The following is a 25,520-nucleotide window of genomic DNA, read 5'->3' as shown; positions in this document are numbered from 1 at the left end:
CTTCAACATGGATAAATAGTGTGATGCATTTGGGTCACAGTAATTCACTTATGTGTATACCATGCAGGGTCACCTGCTTAAGGCTGAGGAGCAGAAGAGAGACCTGAGGGGTCATTAGGTTCGTGACCAGTGCTGCAAGGCTTTAGAGAAAGCTGTTGGGGTGTATAGTTAAAACAGTTAAATATAAAACTGGAAATATGATACCTATCCTATACAACACCTTGGTACGGCTGAATCTAGATTACTGTACCCAGTTTCGTTCCCCTCACATGGTGGAGATATCGAAGCCTTGGAGAAGGTCCAGAGGAGGGCACCACAATGATACTGGTCTTCAGGCCCTTGGTTATCAGGGAGCTTCAGGCAACTGGGGCTTTTTCCTTTTGGAGGAATGTCGACTTTGAGGGGCTATTGTTGAGATCTTTAAATGCTGACGGGAGCATATTCTGTTTTGGAGGATAAGTAATTTTGAGCTAGATTAGGGAGGAGTACAATAGGGAGAATCAGCACTAAATAAGAAAACGTGGAGTTAGGTGTCGGGAAGTAGTACTCTTCACAGAGAGTCATCGACCTCTGGAATAAATTACCAAAACATTGGGTGAGTGTGGATCCACTGCGGGAGCTGGACACGTTTCTGCAAGTGGAAGACATCTGAGTTATACAAGGTTTGTGGGTTAACAGGGACTGGTGATATCAGTCACTGGAGTCTCCTGGAGTTTGCTTGATTGCCTTTGGGGATTAGAGGAGACTTTTCCAAGGTTTTTCCTAAATTGGCCTAAGGCTTTATCTCTCTTTTTGCCTAGAATCATAGAATGGTTACAGCACAGAAGGAGGGCATTCGGCCTATCGAGCCCCTGTTGGCCCTTTGTAAGAATAATCCAGTTTGTCCCATTTCTGTACTCTTTCCCCGTAGCCCTGCAAATTTTTTCCCTTCAAGTATTTATCCAATTCCTTTTTGAAAGCTACAATTGAATCTGCTTCCTCCACCCTTTCAGGCAGCACATTCCAGATCATAACTACTCGCTGCATTAAGTACAGCCAGCTTTTCTAGTGCTTCCTCTTCATCAATTTTTAACCCATCCAGTATCTCAACTACCTCCTTTTACTGTGACTTTGCATCTGTCTTTCCCAAGGAAGAAGATGCTGCCAAAGTACTCAATTAGTACCTTAGCCATGCCCTCTGCCTCTGTCCATAGATCTCCTTTTTGGTCCCTAATCAGCCCTACCCCTCCTCTTACTACGCATTTACTATTTATATGCCTATAGAAGATTTTTGTATTCCCTTTTATGTTAGCTGCCAGGCTATTCTCGTACACTCTCTTTTATTTCCTTTTTCACTTCTCTATGCTTCTATATTCAGCCTGGTTCTCACTTGTATTATCAACCTGACATCTATCATACGCCTCCTTTTTCTGCTTCATCTCTTTCGTCATCCAGGGAGCTCTGCCTTTGGTTGCCCTCGTGGGAATGTACCTAGACTGCACCCGAACCACCTCCTCTTTAAAGGTCGCCCATTGTTCGGTTGCAGTTTTGCCTGCAAGTCTTTGATTCCAATTTACCCAGGCCAGATCTGTTCTCAATCCACTGAAATTGGCCCTCCTCCAATTAAGTGTTTTTACTCTAGATTGTCCCTTGCCCTTTTCCGTAACTAATCTAAACCTTATGATACTATGATCACGGTTCCCTAAATGATCCCCCACTGACACTTGCTCCACTTCATTCCCCCGAACTAGATCCAGCAATGCCACCTTCCTCATTGGGCCGGAAACATGCTGATCAAGAAAGTTCTCCTCAACACATTTCAGAAATTCCTCTCCCTCTTTGCCCTTTACACTATTTCTATCCCAGTCAATATTGTGATAGTTGAAGTCCCCCCATTATTACTACTCTATGGTTCTTGCACCTCTGTAATTTCCCTGCAAATTTCCTCCTCTATCTCCTTCCCACTAGTTGGTGGCCTATAGAATACACCCAGTAGTGTAATGGCACCTCTATTGTTTCTCAAGTCTAACCAAATAGATTCTGTCCTTGACCTCTCAAGGACATCCTCTCTCTCCAGCACTGCAATATTCTCCTTAATCAATACTGCCACCCCCCCCCCCCCCTCCATTTTTTCCCCTTCCCTATCTTTCCTGAACACCGTGTATCCAGGAATATTTAGCACCCAATCCTGCCCTTTTTTGAGCCAGGTCTCCATTATCGCCATGACATCATATTCCCATGTGGCTATTTGCACCTGCAGCTTACCAACCTTATTTATCATGCTTCATGCCTTCACACACACGCACTCTAAACCTATCTTAGACCTTCTCATAGTCTCTTTTAGTCTGATCCCACCTAATACTGTACTATTTCTTACTCTAGTGCTATCTATCTCTCCCAATTGGTTGTGCACTTTGTTTCTCCTTTCTAATGCTACGTCCTGGTGCCCATCCCCCAGCCAAATTATTTTAAACCCTCCCCCACAGCACTAGTGAACCTCCTCACATGAACATTGGTCCCAGGTCTATTGAGGTGCAATCCGTCCATCTTGAACTGGTCCCGATGCCCCAAGAATCTGAAGCACTCCCTCTTGCGCCATGTCTCCAGCCACATATTAACTTGCCTTATCTTCCTCTTTCTGTATTCACTAGCACGTGGCACTGGGAATAATCAAGAGATTACTACCTTTTGAGATCCAGCTTTTTAACTTCCTCCCTTGCCCTTGAAACTCTGGCCGCATGACCTCATCCCCTTTCCCAATGTCCACGTGGACCACGACTTCTGGGTGTTCCCCTCCCCCCCCCCCCCCCCCCCCGAATGTTCTGCACCCTCTCCATGATGCCCTTAGCACCAGAGAGTCAACACACCATGCGGGACTCACAGAAACGACTGTCTGTCCCCCTGACTTTTGAATCCCCGATGACTATTGTATTTCCACCATTCATTCTGCCCCCCCCATGCAGTCCTTTGCCACGTGCAACATTCAGGACTGCACTCCTTCGAGGTGTCATCACCCTCACTGGTATTCAATGCTGAATCCCGGTTTGAGAGTGCCACACACCCAGAAGTTTCCTGCACTGCCTGCATCTTCCTAACCTTTCGGATGGCCACCCACCTGCTATCTTGAACTCTCTGTGGCTGTGGGGTGACCACCTCCTGGAACATACGATCCAGGAAACCTTCAGCCTCCCTTATGCTGTGCAGTGAATCCAGCCGCCTCTTGGGCTCAGGAACCCTCAGCTTGAACTTGAGCAACTGGAAGCATTTCCTGTACATGTGGCCCTCAAGGACACATGAAGCATCCTGAAGTTCCCACATGGCACAGGAATTGCAGGAAATGGGTCTCAGCTGCCCGTCCATTATATTTAGAAACTTTTTTTTTCTAAACTCCCTTTAGATATTCTATTAATTGTTTACTTACTCTGATTAACCTACCCTTTTATTCCGGGTCTTTCAGCTCCACCTCTCTGTTCACTGTGAGGCCACACTCTTCTTAGTGAATGGGGCTCTTCCCATCGCTCCCCTTGTTTTCCCTGGTCCGCTCTCCCCGCCGCTCCCCTTGTTCTCTGAGGCAAGAGTGCTACCAACTGAGCCACGGCTGACTCTTATTGTCAATAGAGTTGACAATCTATTCAGTAGAGTCTGTCAATAAAGATTGGTGGCATTGTAAGCAGTGTAGATGAAAACATAAAATTACAAAGCAATATTGATAGATTAGGTGAATGGGCAAAACTGTGGCAAATGGAATTCAATGTAGACAAATGTGAGGTCATCCACTTTGGATCAAAAAAGGATAGAACAGGGTACTTTCTAAATGGTAAAAAGTTTAAAAACAGTGCATGTCCAAAGGGACTTAGCGATTCAGGTACATAGATCATTGAAGTGTCATGAACAGGTGCAGAAAATAATCAAGAAGGCAAATGGAATGTTGGCCTTTATATCTCGAGGACGAGAGTACAAGGGGGCAGAAGTTATGTTGCAGCTATACAAAACCCTGGTTAGACCGCACCTGGAGTACTGTGAGCAGTTCTGGGCACCGCACCTTTGGAAGGACATATTGGCCTTGGAGGGAGGGCAGCGTAGGTTTACTAGAATGATACCCGGACTTCAAGGGTTAAGTTACGAGGAGAGATTACACAAATTGGGGTTGTATTCTCTAGTGTTTCGAAGGTTAAGGGGTGATCTGATCGAAGTTTATAAGATATTAAGGGGAACAGATAGGGTGGATAGAGAGAAACTATTTCTGCTGGTTGGGGATTTTAGGAGTAGGGGGCACAGTCTAAAAATTAGAGCCAGACCTTTCAGGAGCGAGATTAGAAAACATTTCCACACACAAAGGGTGGTAGAAGTTTGGAACTCTCTTCGGCAAACGGCAATTGATACTAGCTCAATTGCTAAATTTAAATCTGAGATAGATAGCTTTTTGGCAACCAAAGGTATTAAGGGATATGGGCCAAAGGCAGGTATATGGAGTTAGATCACAGATCAGCCATAATCTTATCAAATGGCGGAGCAGGCACGAGGGGCTGAATGGCCTACTCCTGTTTCTATGTTCCCATGTTAAAAATGCTGGAATGAGATGTAAAGTGAGCCATACAAAGGTCGGGCATTGGGAAAGGGTGACTCCGAGAAGAAATCCACAGTAGGTTTTAAGGGTACGGTGGTGTAACGATGACTGTAGTGGATTAACAACCCAGAGGTCATGAGTTCAAATCCTGCCAGAATTCAATAAATCTAGTAATTTGTGGACGAGCATCAGATTGTCATTAAAAACCCAAGTGGGAACCTGCCACCCCTACCTGGTTTGGCATTTGCGTGACCCGAATACAAAACTATATGGTTGACCCTCAATGCCCCAGCAAGCCACTCTGTTGCACAAACACCTTCTGAGAGCAACTAGGGATGTGCAAATAATTTTTAAAATCCTGGTGGTGATACAGTACTGAGTGAACCATCCCATCCCAATGGTCCTGCTGAAACCAAGCTTCTGCAGTGAACATAGGAGGAGGATCTGTTCTTCAATAGAAAGAAGAGCTTCAGAAGCAAAGGGAAGAGTGAGATCTGATGTGAGTGAGATGTCATTGGGACAAAGTGGACTGAGGTGATGTCCACAGGAAGTTCTAATATGTTTGCTCAGATTATGGGAAACGGAGTCTCAGTAAAATGGGGAGAGGGAGGAAAGGGAGTCCACTGTGTATGTAATCCAGGGCAGATCCTGGTTCCCTGTTGTCAACAAGACACAGTTTTGTAAAGAAAACACAATCTCAAAAAGCAGTTCAGCAGCCCAGGCGTCATGCCAGTGACGCACGTTATTATTTTTGATCCTACGGTTTTGAGGCCCTTTGTTCTTTTGAGGTTGCCGTGCTCTGATGTGACTCTGATCTTGTGCAGTATTTCTGGAGGCGAGCTCTTTGAGCGCATCGTGGATGAGGATTTCGAGCTAACTGAGCCGACCTGCGTCTTGTACGTCCGCCAGATCCTGGAAGGGATGCAGTTCATGCACCAGCAGAGCATTGTGCACCTGGACCTGAAGCCAGAGAACATTGTGTGTGTCAACAAGCATGGCACACTTATTAAAATCATCGACTTTGGATTAGCTAGGAAACTCGGTGAGTAAAGCAAGACCTTTGTGTGACACTTTGGTGCTGACTTCTTCCCCGGGGTTGTTACCCCTCTGGGTGGTATCTGGAGTAAGAAAGACAGACCATTAGGGATAATCCTATGATCCCGTGCACCCGGTAAAAAGGAACTGTCACACTGATGTGGTAGGGAGTGCACTTTTGAGGCTGGGACCTAGGCATGTTATTGGGGGCAGAGTAGAGGGAGCTTTGCTCTGCAACTGGCTGGTCTGGAAGTGCTTGATGCGTCTTAGATTGCTGAATGTCACTGACCATAGGCAGCGGTTTTTGCCCTTTTTCTTTGTGGTGTCGGTGATGCAGTTGTGGGTGAATCGGTGAAATTTTGATGGGGATGAAGGCTGTTGCCACAGTACAGATGCTCACCATACTGGAGTAAGCAATGGGTGGTGGTCTCGTGACCAAGTGACTGCAACAGTCGGTGATGTATGTCATCGACTCCACTTATGAGTCCAACACATGACGTATATGCACAGCCACCTTCTGTACACTCCATGTTTGAAGACTGGTCTTGGTGGTTAATTTATCTTTTTCTTTTGGCTCTCATTTGCTGTTAGATAATGTATACACTTCTCTTTGACAGTTTCAAGACCCTCTTGCAGATTGGGTGTCATTCTGTGGGGATTTTAGCACCGTTCTGCCAGGTCTTGATGTAGATGCCGTAGCCCCTCCTGTTTTCTTTCAGGGTTCCCCTGAAGAACTTTTACTGGCCACCCTATGAGCACTTGACTGTCTTTCAGTTTATTGTTTTTGGCCACTCTGATCACATGACCAGTCTATTGTAGTTGAACTTTCAAGATCGTGATTCCTCCTTGGATGGCATTGGCCGTTGACCAGATTCACTACTAGATATTCATTTTGCCAGTAGATATGTAGGATCAGGTGTGAAATCTAAACTGACAGATCTCTGCCAAGTTCCATCGTCCAGACAACTTCATCAGAATTTTACGCCAGCTTCACGATGGACGGACGAGCAAAGTCATTGTCAAAATTGATATCTCTTAACTATTCTTCATCCCCAGCGGTGTAAAGCAGGCCTGTGTTTTAACATCCAGCCATGCCTGAAGACAGAGTCTTTTGATAGTTTGCGTCTCACAGCTGTACAGAAGTGAAATAACTGCAGCAGCCTCGTAAAGTCTGACCTTTGTCATCAGGCCTGTGCTGATTCAGCACTTGTCTCCTTAGTCTGCAGAGTGAGCGTTTCAAGGTACAAAGCAATAGATCTTGATTAATTGTTGCACCACTGTGCGGTGTGCTGCAAAGCTACTCGAAATGTTGCTACGAGTTCAATTGCGTGCCAGTACTCAGGGACATACAAACCAAGACAGTAAAAATTAAAGAAGATTGGGGGTGATGTGACCACGGTGTATAAACTTTTAAAAAGATTTGATAGGGTAGATGTAGAGAAATTATTTCCGCTGGTGGGGGAATCAAGAACAAGGGGACGTAATCTTAAAATTAGAGCTAGGCCATTTAGGAGAGAAATCTGAGAGCACTTTTTCCACACCAAGGATAGTGGAAATTTGGAATTCTATCCAAAAGGCTGTGGATGCTGGGACAATTGGAGCTTTCAAGACTGAGATAGATTTTTGTGAGGTAAGGGTATCAAGGGATAGGGAGCAAAGGCCGGTAAATGGAGTTAAGATACAGATCAGCCAAGGTCTAACTGAATGGCAGAAAAGGCTCAAGGGGCTGAATGGCCTTCTGTTCCTAACACTGTGTTGGAAAGTGGTGCAGATAGTAACTTGCTGATACAAAGCCTCAATTAGCGGTTGCATCCTCCAGCACAGCTGAAAATAAGCCGGGTGCTAAAGCACAGCCTTGATCTACTGAGAGTAGTTTGGAGAGATTAGCGTCGACAGTGACTCATCCTGTCATCCCGTTGCACAATCACTGTACCATTTGGATGAAGTCATGTGGACAACTGAGCTTGGGTTGAAGTCTAAGGCTTTAATTGGATCTACACAGAGGTCTGTGTTTTGTTTGCACAGCGCAACACACACACACACACACACACACACACACACACACACCTCTGTTTTATTCGGATTTGTCAATTTTCTCAAGTGCAAGGATTTTAGTCGTGGGTCAGCTCCATACAGAGGTGTCACCTCATGTAGCGAGCATTTAACATCCCGTGAGCTGCAGAGGATAGGGTATATTAACACCACACTTATAGTGCACTGCAGGGAGCAGCCTACTTGGTGCCTGAGGGCAGAGGTCCACTTTGTGCAGGGGCGCCACATGCTGGTATTATAAGGTACTGCAGGCTCCTCTGACATTGCCTTTCCTCTCTCTACAGATTCTAATGGGTCGTTGAAAGTAATGTTTGGAACGCCTGAGTTTGTTGCCCCAGAAGTGATCAATTATGACCCGATAGGATTCACGACAGATACCTGGAGCATCGGAGTTATCTGTTACATCCTGTGAGTGAACATAGCCGTCCGTAGAAAGAAGATCAAATTCATTAGCAAAGCAATGTCGCTACCTGTTCACTGTCAGCTCAGTTTTTCATTGAGCAGTTTTGATTTTCTAATTTTTCCTCTGTTTTCTGTCTTTCTCCTTCTTCCCTTCTTGAAGCTTCGACCATTGCTGCTCTGCTTTTAAATACTATTTGAATTTTATTCTGATTGTGGTGAGGAATGTTAGTGCAGGGAATGAAACAGCTTCCTACTTCAGCCGCTCAATGTTAGCACTGCTTTGGCAAATGGGGTAAATGGAACAGTATAGGGGGCCTCTTTTGAGGTTGGGGCTGAGGCACTTTGTAGACTGAGAGTAATGCCTCCCCTAAAACTGCGGCAGCACTCAGAGTGTCAGCTTGGCTCAGCCGATCTCACTCTCACTCCCTCTCCCCTCTCTGGGATGTGTGGGGCTCGAACCCACGATCTTCTAACTTAGAGACTCGAGCCCCATAATCCAGGAAGACTCTTTCTGTGCCAGTACTGAGGGAGTGCTGCACTGTCGGAGATGCCATCTTTCGAATGAAAAGTTAAACCCAGGGCCCTGTCTGCCCCCTCAGGTGGACATAAAAGATCCTGCGGACACTATTGTAAGAAAAGCAGGGGAGTTCTCCCAGATGTCCTGGGCCAATATTTATCCCTCAACCAAAACCATTTTAAAAAAAAACAGATTGTCATCAGTGACACATTGCTGTTTGTGGGAGTTTGCTGTGTGCAAATTGACTGTGCGTTTCCTACATTACAACAGTGATGACACTTCAAAAGTACTTCATTGGCTAAAAAGTGCTTTGGGACATCCTGAGGTCATGAAAAGCACTATATAAATGCAAGTCCTTTGTTTCTTTATCCGTGCTGGACTTGACCTTCAAAAACCTTGTCAAAGCCCATCCTTTTGACTGGACCTTCAGTCTTGCCCCATCCTTGCTTCAGGATATCCATCTCTCCACTTTGTAAAGACCTGTCCTCTACAGTTGCAGCCAATCAAACTTATTTCAATAGTATGAAATGACTCTTGTGACTAGCAGGTAGACAATACCTTACACATCTCATGATCTATCCAGAAGGATCCCAGATCACCTATGCTGGCTCCTGACTCCCAGCACTGCAAGTGAATCTCCTGACTGCACTGTTCCATTGCCCTGTCTGGCAAGCTGCAGTCTGGAAGTTTGCTTTGAGCTTTTGGAGTCAGAAGCCAACAAAGGCACTCTGGGACTTTTTAAGGCAGAACAGAGCCTACTTTTATCCCATCAGTCTGGTTGGATTCAACCTAACCTCCAGACACCCCTACCTACCCTCCCTCCCCTTCCTTCCTCTCCCTCTCTCTCTTCCTTTTTTTCTGTCTTTTTCTCTGTTAAATTTATCAAACCAATTAAAGCAACATTCAATTGACGATTTAAACATGGAAGCAGCGATAGATAATTTCAAAAAGGTCTAGTCCTACTCTTTCCTCCCCACCTTGAATTTATGCCCAAATTAATAGGGAGGGGGACACAGGGAGAAGAGGGCATCACAGTACACACAATACCACTTCACCTCTCGCTAAATTAGAGCTTTTTCAGAGTAGCTGAAGAAGACTGTGAAGAAGTGATTGGTTAGGCCTGTGACTAAGACGACATTTGGACTCGAAGCCCAGCTGACAAGTCCACTCTGGACTTGAGCACATAATCTAGGCTGACATTCGAGTGTCACATTGTAGGAGGTGCTGTCTTTTAGATCAGGCATTGAACGAGATCCTTTCTACCTGTTCAGGCAGATGTGAAAGATCCCATTGCACCTATTGGAAGAAGAGCACTGGTGTCCTGGCCAACATTCCTCCAACAACCAACAAAATAACAGGCCACTTGTCTGATTTGCTGCTTTGGGACCTTGCTGTTCTTCTACATAACAAAAATAACTACACTTCAAACCTAATTTTCTGGGTGTGAATTGATTTGAGATGTTCTGAGAACATTAGATAAATGCAAATTATTTCTTTGCTGTCTGCTACAAGTATCTGGCCACTTCTTCCTGCTTTTTTCTTTCCTGTAATTGTCCTCTTTCATTTTGTCTTTACTTTTAAAGGTTTTTAAAAAGTCTAATTTCCTTTACTATACAGTTTTTATTAGTTCCTTTCCCCTTCCTATTCAATTTCTATAAAGACCATGCTGGCAGTCAGATGCTTGACCATAATCATTGAGTTGTTTTTATTTGTTCTCATGATGTGGGCAACACTGGCAAGGGACAGCATTTATTGCCCATTCCTAGCTGACCTGAAAATTGAGTGTCTGGCTTTGCAACTTCAGAAGCATTAAGAGTCAACCATGCAGTGTGGACTAGAGTCACACATACACCAGATCAGATAGGGGTGGCAGGTTCCCTTCCCCAGAGGACGTTAGTGAACCATGTTGGGTTTTTACAGTTTTCATGGTCACTTTCTTTTCTGGTGCCAGCCCATAAATTCCCAGATTTATTGAATTTGATTTCATAACTTGCTATGGTGGGATTTGAACTCATGACCTCTGGACTGCTGATCCAGTACCATAATCACTAGGCTATCATACCCAAACAGTCCTGTGATTTTTTGATTAATGGTGGATGACAAGTCCCATTTGTTAAGTTGAAACAAGGGCATTAAAAATACAAGTAACAAAAGTCAACCAACTGACTTGAAGTATTAGATTCCTGAAAATAATCTGCAATAAGATCGGGGTAAGTGACTGCCCTCATTTAAACTATGGCTCCACCCCTCCCTGCTCTGTTTCCAACGGGTGGGTGTAGGCGGGGAATCAAAATTGGGGCCCTAGTCCCACAAGATGCTTGTTTGAAAATACATGCATACCCAACTCTTATCTACTTATCTTCCCTCCCACTGGTATAGGCCTTGGGCCTCCATCTTTGGTTTCTCAATGAATAATAAATGCCATACAACCTGTATCAGACTGCAAGCCACTGTTATAAACTGTTAATTTTGAGTCTAAACCATGTGCCATTGCAGGCTGAGTGGATTGTCTCCATTCCAGGGGGACAGCGACACCGAGACCCTGACTAATGTCACCGCCGTTTGCTGGGAGTTTGATGAGGACGCCTTTGCCGAGATCTCAGAAAACTCAAAGGATTTTATCAGCTCTTTGTTACAGAAGAACATGAGGTAAAGAAACCTTTTAACTGATCCTCTCCAACTCGATTCCAGGTTTTCAACTTTTCCCATCCTCTATTTCAAGGGAAAGATAATCACTCCTTCCTCCTACCCGTCCCTGCAAACAATCTTACTCCATGAGGTGCTGATGGGAGGTATACTTGGTGTAGTCTTGCCAACAGACATTTTAGTTTTGGAAACATGGGTAGAATTCCAGTGTTGGTCAGGATTAAACTGGTGGGATGGTTACACAGTATGGGCTACTTGTGTCTCCTGTTCAGGCAAGGGGAGAGTGCGAGCATGGAGATATGCCCACACTGGTTCTGACTTTGATTCAGACTCGGAAGAGGAGTCTGCTCCTCATATCCACTACTCTGTGGGGTGAAGGGGAAAAGTACCACTGATTTCTAAGCTCATTTGGGACTCTTTAACCTTGGATTCATGTCTTCTAGTTCTGTGTTCGGAGCCCAAATAAAATCGTCTGCTTAAAATCTGGACCATGTTCTTACCTCCCCTGCAGGAACGTTATATAAATCCAAAAATCTAGCTTGATCAAAGTAGCACTTGATTGTGTGTACCTTTAGTGCTATTCTGGATTGACTTAGGGCTCCTATTGATGTGTAAGTTATTTGGCAAGTGTGCTATATATTTCTCTCTTATATTTTTGTGCCTATTTCTCTTTATTCTACATTTAGGAGACGATTAACCTGTGAGGACTGCCTGAACCATCCATGGCTACAGAGCAGAGGCCAGGTAGCTGCCAAGGCACTGTCAAAGGAGAGAATGAAACGTTTCCTAGCCAAGCAGAAATGGCGGGTAAGGATCTTGCCATTCAATTAGAGTAAATGAAAGATTGCGTTCCTTCTACTTATTGAAAGTATGATGGGCCTCCAAATAACATGGCATTCTCTGGCCTGTGGTGAGGTTGGAAAAGGAGACCCTTCCAGTGGTGGCTCTGACCTATGTTGAGGCTGGAGAGAGAGGCTCTTCTGGTGGTAGCTTTGGCCTGAGGTGAGGCCAAGGAGGGTGGTGGGTGGAGGCTTCCTGTGATGACTGTTGCTGGTACCTATAGTCCTTCCTATTTATTGTGCCTCTCTATTCAAGGGGCCACCCCTTGACCTGACACAAGGTTCAGTTCTCAAATATGTTAAATTAATTCTCAATCACGTTCTTTCATTTTACTTTTTTACTGAACATCCTGAAAAGCATCAAATGTACAAGTTCGACTATCCATGGCAAAGAAAGGTAATTTTAAATAAGAATGTGTCTAGAACCACGACTATCAGGAAAGACTGAACAGGCTGGGGCTCTGTTCTCTAGAAAAGCAAAGACTGAGCGTTAACCTAATAGAGGTCATCAAAATTATAAAGCAGTTTGATAGGGTGGACGTAGAGAAGATGTTTCCACTTAGGGGTTGTCCAAAGCTAGGGGCCATAAATATAAGATAGCCACCAATAAATCTAATAAGGAATTAAAGAGAAACCTCTTCATCCAAAGAGTGGTTAGAATGTGGAACTCACTGCCACGACGAGTAGCTGAAGCAAAAAGCATAGATGCATAGAAAGCTGGATAAGTACATGAGGGAGAAAGGACTAGAAGGATATGTTGATAGGGTTAGATGAAGTAAGGTGGGAGAACGCTTGTGTGGAGCACAAACACCAGCATAGACCACTAGGGCCAAATGGCCAGTTTCTATGCTGTAAAATTCTATTTTTTTTTATTCGTTCATGGGATGTGGGCGTCGCTGGCAAGGCGGGCATTTATTGCCTGTCCCTAATTGCCCTTGAGAAGGTGGTGGTGCGCCACCTTCTTGAACTGCTGCAGTCTGTGTGATTAAGGTTCTCCCACAGTGCTGTTAGGAAGGGAGTTCCAGGATTTTGACCCAGCGACGATGAAGGAACGGCGATATATTTCCAAGTCGGGATGGTGTGTGACTTGGAGGGGAACGTGCAGGTGGTGGTGTTCCCATGTGCCTGCTGCTCTTGTCCTTCTAGGTGGTAGAGGTTGCGGGTTTGGGAGGAGCTGTCGAAGAAGCCTTGGCGAGTTGCTGCAGTGCATCCTGTGGATGGTACACACTGCAACCACGGTGCATCGGTGGTGAAGGGAGTGAATGTTTAGGGTGGTGGATGGGGTGCCAATCAAGCGGGCTGCTTTGTCCTGGATGGTGTCGAGCTTCTTGAGTGTTGTTGGAGTTGCACTCATCCAGGCAAGTGGAGAGTATTCCATCACACTCCTGACTTGTGCCTTGTAGATGGTGGAAAGGCTTTGGGGAGTCAGGAGGTGAGTCACTCGCCGCAGAATACCGAGCCTCTGACCTGCTCTTGTAGCCACAGTATTTATATGGCTGGTCCAGTTAAGCTTCTGGTCAATGGTGACCCCCAGGATGTTGATGGGGGATTCAGCGATGGTAATGCCGTTGAATGTCATGGGGAGGTGGTTAGACTCTCTCTTGTTGGAGATGGTCATTGTCTGGCACTTGTGTGGTGCAAATGTTGCTTGCCACTTATCAGCCCAAGCCTGGATGTTGTCCAGGTATTGCTGCATGCGGGCACGGACTGCTTCGTTATCTCAGGGGTTGCAAATGGAGCTGAACACTGTGCAATCATCAGCAAACATCCCCATTTCTGACCTTATGATGGAGGGAAGGTCATTGATGAAGCAGCTGAAGATGGTTGGGCCTAGGACACTGCCCTGAAGAACTACTGCAGCAGTGTCCTTGGCTGAGTTGATTGGCCTCCAACAACCACTACCATCTTCCTTTGTGTAATGTAATGCCGAATAGTAATAAAGTCAGAGCAACACAGGGAACTGTTCTGAGAATCAGGAATTTAAGTTATGAGGAGAGGTCAAGGAAGTTGGGCTTAGTTTCTTTGGAAAAGTGATTTTGTTGTGACCTAATTGAAATTTTCAAGATTATGATGAAAGCAAATTGTAAACTGCGGTGAAGGGATCAAAAACCAGGGATATAAGTTTAAAAAAAAATTAGGAAGCCAGAAGTAAGGAGGCAAGTTAGGGAGATCTTATTCACCCAAAGGATAAAGGAATTGTGGAACAGAGAAGGACATTGAATTAGAAGTAGAATGGGATCAAGAGGCAATTAGACAATGTTAGACAATGGGGATTGTCCCAATCTTGTGCCATAACCTTGTCAGGGGAATGGGGGGACTCCAAGAAAAAGATGTAAACAGTTTGTTTCTCTGGGGGGGATACCCGCCCAAGTTGCGGTAAGAGATTGGGGCCTGTATTTCTGCAGCGAAAAGGGATTGAGGGAGATGGTGTGTAGATGGAGTCCATCCTTGGAAGAAGACCTTAATGGCCTTTTCCTGTTCCTAAAGATTCTTGGATTCTAACTGAAGAGCATTTCTTAATTCATCACATGCTTTGACTAAACGATTATCCAATATTATGTGCTGTACGATTCTATGATTCTATTTTAATTTAATAGAGCTGTTCAAAATTATGAGGGGTTTTAATAGAGCAGATAGGGAAAAACTGTTTCCACTGTCAGGAGGATCGATATAAAATAATTGACAAAAAAAGCCAGGGGGAAGATGAGGAGAATTTTTTTTTTACTCAGCGAGTTGTTATGATCTGGAATGCGCTGCCTGAAAGGGCAGTGGAAGCAGATTAATAGTAACTTTCAAAAAGAGAATTGGATAAATACTTAAAAAGAAAAAATTTGCAGGGCTTTGGGAAAAGAACAGGGGAGTGGGACTAATTGGTAGCTCTTTCAGTGAGCCGGCACAGGCACGATGGACCGAATGGCCTCTGTCTGTGCTGTACAATTCTATGATTGTATTTTAATTTACCTCAGAAATGCTCTGTACTCATGGGGTGATTGATATTTTATTTTGGAGAGAAAGTTTAAAATGTCTTTTTTTTTCACTTTAGAAAGCAGTGAAGGCGCTCTATGCTCTCAAGAGACTAGCCTTGCCGTTAAACAAACAGGACAGTGCAGAAGCTGCACCTACCTCTCAGGACAAAAATGGTAAACCCATGAGTTTCTCTACATAGAAATTACTGCCTTTCAGCCCATCACAACTGTGGAGCTGCTTGTTCTTCAATGGAGCTATCTAATCCCCTTCCCTTTCCCCCATCCATTTATATTTCAAATACCTCTCCAATTCCCTTTTAAATGATAGTCTCTGCCTCAATAGCCACTTATGTCGAAACAGTCCATGCCCTAATGACACTGGGGGGGGGGGGGGATAAAATCTTCACAATCAAAGGGCACTGATAACTGACCATTCAGGATAACTGGTGAAAAATGAAGAATTCCTACCCTCCTCAGTCTTTCCTTCCTTTTACAAGCTATGGTTCTGACATTACCCAGTCACTACCTTGTCTTCTCTTCTGCTCTTTTCCTTCTTGTTGATGTCTTTCACTTGGGTTTATTGATAAAAATCAGAATAGGATAGCTCCCGCCAACAGCTCAACACGTTTATCCAACTGGGTAGCTGAGGCGTTGGGACTAGGAGGGTCGAGTGATTGATTCCTGCTCTGTGGCGAGTCAGCTGATTTCAGCCTGTGGGGGAGCCACAATTTGGCCTCCATGCCCCTGGGTGAGGAAGAGGAAAATTGGCCAGAGTTCCTGCCCCTGACCACTCATCAGTGACCCCTGCTGGAGAGGCAGGGGCTCTGCAGTGGTAACTTGTTTTCTGTGATCTCGACATGTTTTGTGACGGTCACGTGACTGCCATGGAAATTGTGACAAGAAAATTATAATATCCATCTCCCTCGATCAACTACATACAGGTGTGTATTGTAGTTCTTGTGATTGTACAGTGGGTGTCGTTTATCACGTTCTTCATTCTCCTCATCTCAGCTCTGAGTCCAAGTCAGCAACAGATGGTGCTCTCGTCCCTGGATAAACAAATTCAGAGGAAACCATTTTTCAGCAAAGCTTTGGAGGACTTGGAGGAGCTGGAAGGCAGTGCATGCTGTCTACAGTGTCACATTGAAGGTGAGCACTGCTCGAGGTATTAGTCAATCTTAATCAGGGATAAAATCTACAGCAATGCTTCATTTGTTGGTGAGGGTAGCAAACACTTTTTTATGCCTTGTACGGGCACTGCCAGGACACTCTGTAACTGTTTCTGCAGATTGAGGCTTCAAATTTTTTTTTGCAATTTTTTTTAAGGAGTTTGAAGAATTAACGTTGATTTTATACAGAAAGAAAGAATTTGTATTTATACAGCACCTTTCACAATCTCAGGACATCCCAAAGTGCTTTTCAGCCAATGAAGTATTTTTGAAGTGTAGTCACTGTTGTAACGTAGGAAACGCAGCAGCCAATTTGCGCACAGCAAGATCCCACAAACAGCAATGAGATAATGACTAGATAATTTTTTTTTAGTGATGGTTGAGGGATAAATATTGGCCGGGACACCAGGGTGAACTCCCCCTGCTCTTCAAAATAGTGCCATGGTTTTTTTTTTTAACCTCCACTTGGTTTAATATCTTATCACCTCTAACAATGCAGCACTCTACCAGAGTGTCAGTCCAAGTAATGTGCTCAAATCTCAAGAGAGACTTGAACCCACAACCTTCTGAGTCAAAGGTACAAGTGCTACCATTTGAGCCACAAATAACACTTGTAATTGCTGTAGCTTTCTAGCCTGGTAATGAGAGAGCACCACAGTAATCATGTTTAAGCTCTTTGCTAACAAATTGGAAATGATCGTGTTGTACCAGAAATGGGGGCAGATATTTGACTTGCCAACCGGGCATAGAACTAGCGTTGCTGATTGGCCACTTATTATCGAAACTGCCTAAAGTTTCTTTCCATTGCTTTTGGACAGTTTCTGTAACAGGCGACTGAAAAGCAACAATAGTCGGCAAGTTGAAAATCTACCCCATGGTGTCCCATTTCCACCGTCATGGATACCGGGCTGTTTCTGGATGTGCTGTTCCTGGCGTGTTCCCTGCCTCCCCACTTCCCCCCAGGAGTGTCCACTATCCTCTTATTATAAAATTGGATGATTTCACTTCTTTTAATCGATGATCGTTTGATTCATATTTTCAGTGGTTTCAAACTGTCTCAAAGTCAATTAGATTCCAGTGAGCAAGGGAAAGAAGAGATGCCTGAATTTTCCCATCATTCCTGTTGCCCCTTGTTCCTAGACTATAATAATAGAGTAGAACAGCAGGGAGTTCTCCTAGATGATGGACTTCATTCCACCCCCTCAAGCAATACGACTGAAAACTCTCATTGTCATTTGTATGGTCTTGCTGTGCACAAAATGGCTGCCCCATTTACCCACATAAGTCAGTGGACTTCAAGAGCATTCAATTGGTGCAAAGTGCTTTAGGATGTTCCTGTGAGACATAGGCACTATATAAATGCAATTTCTTCCATTCTTTCTCTTGCGCTACAGAATATTCCACCCTGTTCAATACACTCGGCACTGAATTAGTTTGGTCTAGTTTTCTACCGCCTGGGTGAGGGGAAGCAGAAATATTTCTACAGGCCATCCTGATGCGATTTGCACTGTCAAGATCTCTGATCAAAACTAAAGCCCTACGTCGTATTTTGGCTGTTAAATTAATGTTCTGGGGAAGGGTTCCTTTAAGGGCTCTTTCATGTCATTCTGTGCCTCTTTCTACCCTGATTCAGGTTACCCTGACCCTGAAGTGATCTGGTATAAAAATGAGGACCCACTCACCGAGTCGTCACACTTCCAGATCGACTATCAGGAGGATGGCGGCTGCTCGCTAATTATTACTGATGTCACTCTAGAGGACTCTGCGTATTACACATGCAAGGCGATGAATGTGCTGGGAGAGCAGACTTGTTCGGCCAAGCTGATTGTTTACCCACTGGACATGATCCAACGCAATTAGAAACATGGGAGTCAAGAGTTAACAAATGAACAGTATATTTACTAACTGGAACTCGGCCCTCTATCACAATGGAAGTCGAAGAAATCAAGCAATTCAGTGAGGAACGTTGATCTGACAAGTGATGGAGATAAGCAGTCAAATTCTATTAGCTGGCTTTGCTCTTGGATGAGAGGCTCCTGAGTATCATTAAGGAAAACATTGCGATCACTGCTGATTATTCTGGGTCCGCACATCAGTTTCTTCATAATACATCTTACACTATGAAGAGTTCAGAGTATTGAAGGTTGCACCTTTCTGGGTTTTGGGTTCTTAATCCTTGTTGAATGAAGACTGGCTTTAAAGGTGTCTTTAATCTCGAGCACAGAGCCCATTTATACTGAACAAAGACTTCCATTATTTTAGAGACTTTGAACCATTTCACTTGACTTGTTTCTTGAGGGCGATGGGCCAATCCCATTTTTTGCTTTGAGATTACCTTTTACCTTTTGATTTGCAGGAAAAAGACATCTGATTTAAACATTTGGAACTGCACTTCTCACAGTTAAGCACAAAAATGTTGGAATCTATTCTTGAGTAAAGATAGCATAACTGAAGCTAAGTGTTTAAATGGTCCAGTTTTATGTGTAGCTGAATAACATGGAGGGTTAGCTGCTCTTTTTGCAAACGTGTCTTGGAGTAGGAATAGCCATTTAAAATTGGACATTTTAAATGTTTCTTGTATAAATTTGATGTTGTTTATTGAGTGGATTAAACCAAGTGTGAGTCCCAATCAATTTTGTTCCTGATCTAAGCCTAGATAAGCTGAGAGGCACTGAGACAAGGCCCAGCTAGGGAGACAAAATAGAGGAGAGCAATGCTGATGGTCCCTTGTTAGTGGCTATCTATAGCGGGCATTCTGTGCACACCCTCTTGGCTGCAATGGTATAATTTCTACCAGATGAAGAAAAGGGGATTAAAAATACAGGAATAACTTGTTGCAATACTGTGAGAAAATTGTGAGAATAATACTAGTTTACCACAGAAAGTACTGGAACTGTCAGTCCACAGTGGCATCATCCTCACCACCATCTCAGCAAGGTACAATGGTAAACCCTGTCTGTTGAGCTCTCTGTAACTTCCTGCACTAGCACAAACATAGAAGATGGTAGACAACCAATCAGTTCTTGCACAATTAGAGTTTGTGCTCAAATTCTTCAATGACACCAACTATACTTCATACAAGCTGAAGTCTTGATAAATACAGTTCACTGGAGCCTACTTCAAGGAAATGGCCGGCAACTTCAAAACTGAAGCAAGTCAATTCGCCTTCTGTATCTCTCATGGTAGAGAACCTTGTTAGTGCAGAGAACTGGTACACTTGTTGGGACTCTATCCTCTGCTTAAAATTCCTGCATATCATCATGTGTCTGGATCAAACCTCTGGACCATATTCACAATGCAATGGCCCAGCTATCACTCCCTTTCATTATTTCATTCCAGTTCTCTTCCATTGAAGTGAAAGTAATTCCCCTCCATCACTGTTCCTGTAAGCCTGTTTTGTGCCTTTATTCCCAAATTTTTGCAGTACACCTGTAAACTTTCACTTTGGGGCGTGACACATTTCTTGTAATGAAATCTGCGCATTTTAATTTAACCAAATCGTTTATCAAAACTCAACTAAAAAAATTGTGAACTTCAACCATTACTTCGCAGTCATTATCAAACTCTACCTACAAGAGGATTAAGCAGTATTTCACAAAGGGTTCTTCACACACTTTAGTTTTAAAAAAAATTACAATCTTTCATCATGTAAAACCTTGTTATAACAATGTCATTATAGTTTTGTCAGGAAATGTAAATACAATAGCACCGAACACCCGCTAATATACTGCGCTTTTGGTATAATTGAAATTGTAAGATTCCCTCATTAATATACAAACATTATAAAATGCATTCTGTATAATATGCCCTTTACTGTAAGTGTTAAACCTTTTAATGTGGTTATTAAAACCTGTGGCTGGCCAATAGAGATCTGCTACTGTGGGAGTATTGACCAGTCAGGTTAGAGCGACCTGATTATCAGTAATCCAATATGCATCCTAATTATCTTATGAAAGTACCACTGAATATTCAAATTTTAAAATATCAAATTTTAATGTGTATATATTATTGACAATCTTGTGTAGGTCACATACTTTCTGTTCAGATGCTTTACTTCCTTGTGATGCAGTGTTTGGTTACAATTTTGTATCAACATTGTAAATTGCATGTGAACATTTCCCATTCGGTTTTATTATGTCAACTGTCACAATGTAGTTGCAGGTTGTGGACGCAAGGTGGCACTGTGGAGCAATTTTTTAAGTCTGTAACTATATATATATATATAAAAATAATATTCATCAATTGACTTTGGCCAACATCGTAGGCAATTTATATTCTTTTTGTTTTTATTTAGTATTTATTTTAGAGAACAAGGGTTAGTATTCTGACAGGATGAGATTCAATGGGCTTTCTCCATCTGAACATATCTGCTTAGGTCATTTTGATAGAACTGGAGCGAGATGGTGGTTGATGAACATTCACTCCCTTGAAGTAAGGATAAATCTAATCATGTTCTGTTTGAGGTGCAAGGTAATCTTGCAATGTGATGGTTTTACTCGGAGGAGTTAGAAGGGAGGAATTGGAAGAGTGGGATGTAAGGTATCTGTAAACCATTGGTAAAACCACCACACATTGTACAAAAATGCATCTTTCTCCCTCCTACAATCCAATATTTTTAGGAAGATATCACAAATTCCTTCTGATTAAGACCATCCATTTCTAGTTGAGGTTTGAGAAGCATCATAATCATAGTTACACAGGTTGGTCTTGCCAATCAAGGACTCTGGAAAGGGTAGTGAATGGCTTGGGTGAGTATGTGGTTTGGACTTGAGACCCATGGCCTATAATAGTTCTATAAAGAACCACCTCTGGATTAAGGAATGTGAGATGTTCATTCTGCGTTTAACTGGTAGATTGTAACATCTGATGATTCAGTTCAGAGGATTACATTTTGTGAAATGTAATTGTATTCATTGCCCAATTTAATACTAAATTTTTTTAAAAGTATAGACAATTCTTGATTAGAATGAGTTACTCATATTCACAGGTTGCAGGTCAAGTTTGCTGCCACCTGATTCATTGATACCTTCATCAAACAGGACATTCATGGGCTGGGATTATGGATGTATACAAGAGGACGTGCTTTGTTTCCTTTCTTGTTCTGCTGTAATGCTACTTCAATGGGTTGAAATTGTGTATATCAGATCATTGATTTGATATTTATTTTTCATAAATCATAAGATAACATAACTGAGAGAACCTATATTACAACATGTAAATGGATATTTGCAATACAAGTTGGAAATGCATCATGGATGAGTCAGCATAATATTCCAGTTGAGGCCCTTCATTAGAACTGATCTGGTTAAAGTGACATTATAGGACTGATCAAAAGAGGTGAACAGTCTGGGTATGCTAAATATTGATTTATTTTAATGATTTAAGATTTGTTGCTAGCCTATTTGAGTGTGCAAGATAACCACTGAAGTGTCAGCTTGGCTCAGTGGTAGCTCTCATACAGTAATCTGTCCTGCACCAGCAGCAGGCCCAATATTTGATGGATATCGTAACAAATGCACATCAGAACAACTGAAGTCTTATTTATTTTGGGTTGGGGGGGGGGTGGTGGAGATAATTCCACATTGGTTGTAGAGCAGAGAATGGAAATGTTTCCCACTGTGGTTCCAATTGTCAATATCAATCTGGGATTTGATGCAACATGGGTTAGATACGAAGTAAAGTTCCTTCCATCTACACCGTACCCTTAATGTGCCTTAACCCCAAGCACCTGTACTAGTGTGACATTCCCATTTCTTCCATCAGCTACTCTACAACCCCTCATGAGTTATACTAACAATTTAATGTCAATTCACATTGAATTAAAAGCAGCTTTGTGAATTATAAGGAGCTCTGTGTTGGGGGCTTCTACCCAGAAGGAACTCCTAACTTTGCCTCATTGGAGCTAACTGGAGAGAGTTTCAACACTTGAGTCTGGGCTGGATTCGCATTCAGGTTTTGAGTTGAAAGGCCAGTGCCAAACAGATTCACAGAATACTTAGATTCTCAGTGAAGGAACAGTTACCTCTATTTCTAAAACTGCTGAAGAAGGTTATCAGGCTAAGAACTGACTAGTGTGCAGTATCCATCGTCATACTGACGATCCGGATTCTTTCCCCTCAGTCTGGTTCAGTAAAAACTGAAGTCGAATACATTTTAAAGTTCATCACAACTTTAATAGCAGGGTTCTTAGTCTGCAGCATTGATTTGGACTCCTGATCGAGTCCCTCTATGCTGGCAGAGCAAGAACAAAAACATACAGAAATCCACACGTTTTTATACAGATGAATAGGGTTGGAACATACTTAACGAGGGTCAACACCAATCATAAGCCGGGCATAGGTTGCCATGCGAGGTTACATTATTTCCGGCCAATCATAAATCGTCCATGTGCTGATCATGCTGCTGTTAGACATCAAAGGGGATATTCCTCACCTTCCAACTTGGAATGTTCTTCCCTGTTCCTTCTGTTCCTTATCTCCCAACCTGGAATGTCTTTCAACTTTGGCTAAGCTCGTTACCTATATTGATCTGCCATAAACATGGAGACATTCAGACCAGTCCTTGAATCACATCAAAGACTCTACATTGCTAAGACCATGCAAACCTGCTGACTACGCAAACATATGGCCCAGCAGGAGGCCAGGCCACCTGTACCAATCTCAGTTACTAACTAATTAACCCTTTCTAACCATTTTGCATTCTGCTTCTTTGCACCGTAGGCATCTTAATATTTTACTGAAAACTGACCACGTAGGGATTCTCATTACGGAGCGTGTCAACTCCTATATGAATTTTTGGATCTTTATACGTAGTTTGTACAGACATAAGGTTTAGAGTGCAACTAATGGATCTCTCGTGTTGTTACACACAGTAAGTTGAAGAATATGGTCTCTGTATCTCTGTTGTCTTCATGTTGATGCTTCTCTCTCTGTCTCTCCTCTTTCTTTTCTCTCTCTCTCTCTCTCTCTCTCTCTCTCTCTACTTCCTTTCTCTCTCTTTCCTTTCTCTCTTCACCACCCCTCCTCCCATACCAGTTTTCCTCTTTTTTTTTTTCTTCTTTCCTTTGGGGCAGCCAAAGTAGTCACCAAAGCCTGCAAGCTGCATTTTTCTGGTGGGGTTGCAGGAAAATTGTAACCTGCCATCCTTAATAGTTCCCTTCCCATCTCCTCCTCCATCACTACCTTGACTTCTTCCCCTTTGAACCACCCACTCAATCCCTGTATCCTTTCTCACTCACTCTGCTGTCATGTACCTCACCCTTAACCTGCATCTTCTTCCCCCTCACTTCCACCTGCTTTCCTCAAGAGAAGGTGGTGAGAGACCAGAGGTCCCTTTTCTCTCAATCTTCTTCTCTCTTCCCCTTTTTATCAGTTTCCCTCAGAAGTTTGTCTAGTTACAAAATTCAACAAAGAAAGCGCTCAAATGAGAATGAGGACAGGCACTCTGCACACCTCTCTCTCGCTCTGCTTATATGCTTCCTGATAGAGTGCAAAATAAAAGCTACAACAAATATGTAATCAGCACTTCTTTCTTCAGCTCTCACTCACTCTATCAAGTGCACTTGCACACATCAACTCAGGATCACAATGCGTTCAGATTGCTCTCCCATGGCCGAGAATTTATAATGCTTTATAAGAAACAGCTTCAATACAGGGACAAATCTTTAACTTTACAAATCGCTAAATGTGGAGTGTGGAATATTTTTGTTTTTTGCCAAATGTTTACACCTGCTGTCCCTATGATTTTGGAATGTTTGTGCACGCATGTCTGGGCGTGTGCAAGATTACAAATGTTGCGGTGATTCTCAACATTAAAAAGAAATTCCACTTGTTATTTTGAATTTTAAAATCCAATAAATATGGTCAAAATCAAACTTAAATTCATTACATCTGTTCCAATTAGGGTGTATTTCACAAGGTAAGGGTGATGGAAGCCTTTTAATGTGAGTGCCTCTCATCTCAGTGACCCAGCAGCTCCTGGTGCAATTAGCATGTAAATATTATTTGATTAGCAGGGTTTACCACTCTAGTATCTCTCCTCCCTTTCCTGTCTCGTTCCCTTTTTTTGTGCGCTTCTCTCTTTCCCCTCCCTTCTCCTTCTCCCTTTTGTTCACTCTTTTCTCTCTTCTGCCCCCTTTCTTCCTTTCTCTCTTTCACTCGCTCTCTTTTTTTCTCTCCCTCTCTGTTTCTCTCTTTCCTGCCCACACCAGCGCAATTGAGATTCCGTATTTCTGATCACTAAAACAAATAACGGAATGCTTTATATTTCCACGTTAATATCCTGTAGAGATTTCCAGGCAATGCTCTGTGCCCAGCCTGCTGGAATATCAGAAACTGTGGAACTGCAAGATAGTTTAACCTCACAAGCCTGTGCCTTTTTGATTTGATCTCAACCCCACCTACCTTCCCACCATACTTATCCATCCCTTCTGAACCCCTTTTATACTGTCTGCTTCAAAGAGCTTTCCCAGTAACTACTTCCACAAGATTATTACTCTGTTGGTAAAATGGTTCCACCTGACTTCCCTTCTCACTCCTGTCTTCCTCATTTTAAATGTCTACCCTGGTATTCCCCTCCTCCCCCTGCCATCCTTAGAATCCAGTTGTAGTCAGCTATTTCACCATATACACCCTCAGAATGGGTGCATAGTGAGGTGTGACAATTAACAAGTGTTTAAAGCCTGGTGTCTGCATTTTCTTGCTGAAAATGAAAGCATTGTCTACTATTAAAATAGGCAGAATCGTGACACATTTGATGACATATATGTGGCATTGACCGTACTGCCTGAGTCAGATGTCAGTTCCCTCTGCAAACTAGGAAATAAATGTCCACACATTGTGCTACAGGGGTGCACTTCCAGTTTGTGTTTATATAGTGCTGTGTGGTACAATTAACACCATTTGATGGGATAAGAGCTGTTCACTTCAAATCAGCAACAACAGCAACTTGCATTTATATAGCACCTATAACTAAACTAAGCAGCCAGTTTGAGCCCCTCGATGTTGGCGTGGTGTTACTGCTGCTATTCTGTATATTTTAATATATGGCATCGGAACTCAGTGTGAAATACAGCACAATGTTTTAATTACTTGTTAACCTGACTATAAGCACGCACTCTGAATGTATGCACAAAATGTGTATTTGGTGAAAATTATCTGACAGCTGACCAGAACTAAATTCCGATAGAGAGCAGATCACACTAGATGAGGTTTTTCTACAAGGATAAAGGTTTTTTTTTAATACATTGGAGTGACTAAATAAAAAAGAAAATAAAGAACTTGTATTTATATAAGTGCCTTTCATAACCTCAGGATGTCACAATATGCTTTACAGCCAATGAAGTACTTT

General features: G+C 43.0%; 1 protein-coding gene across 2 annotated transcripts in view; it reads left to right on the top strand.

The window, feature by feature from the left end:
• Positions 1–20,418, top strand: part of LOC137300007 (myosin light chain kinase, smooth muscle-like) — a 59,568-nt gene extending 39,150 nt beyond the window's left edge. For both annotated transcript variants that reach the window (XM_067969086.1, XM_067969085.1), the window contains 7 exons: positions 5,371–5,588; positions 7,918–8,041; positions 11,049–11,201; positions 11,885–12,005; positions 15,081–15,177; positions 16,015–16,152; positions 17,806–20,418. In XM_067969086.1, coding sequence (XP_067825187.1) covers positions 5,371–5,588; positions 7,918–8,041; positions 11,049–11,201; positions 11,885–12,005; positions 15,081–15,177; positions 16,015–16,152; positions 17,806–18,032 — 1,078 coding nt within the window. In that variant the 3' untranslated portion in view covers positions 18,033–20,418. The remainder of the gene's footprint in view (positions 1–5,370; positions 5,589–7,917; positions 8,042–11,048; positions 11,202–11,884; positions 12,006–15,080; positions 15,178–16,014; positions 16,153–17,805) is intronic.
• The last annotated feature ends 5,102 nt before the right edge of the window (positions 20,419–25,520 follow it).

This window comes from Heptranchias perlo, chromosome 30 (assembly GCF_035084215.1).
Source record: "Heptranchias perlo isolate sHepPer1 chromosome 30, sHepPer1.hap1, whole genome shotgun sequence".
NCBI classification, from domain to species: domain Eukaryota; kingdom Metazoa; phylum Chordata; class Chondrichthyes; order Hexanchiformes; family Hexanchidae; genus Heptranchias; species Heptranchias perlo.
Note: the sequence above shows the minus strand (reverse complement) of the source record. Positions and strands in the feature narration are given on the sequence as shown.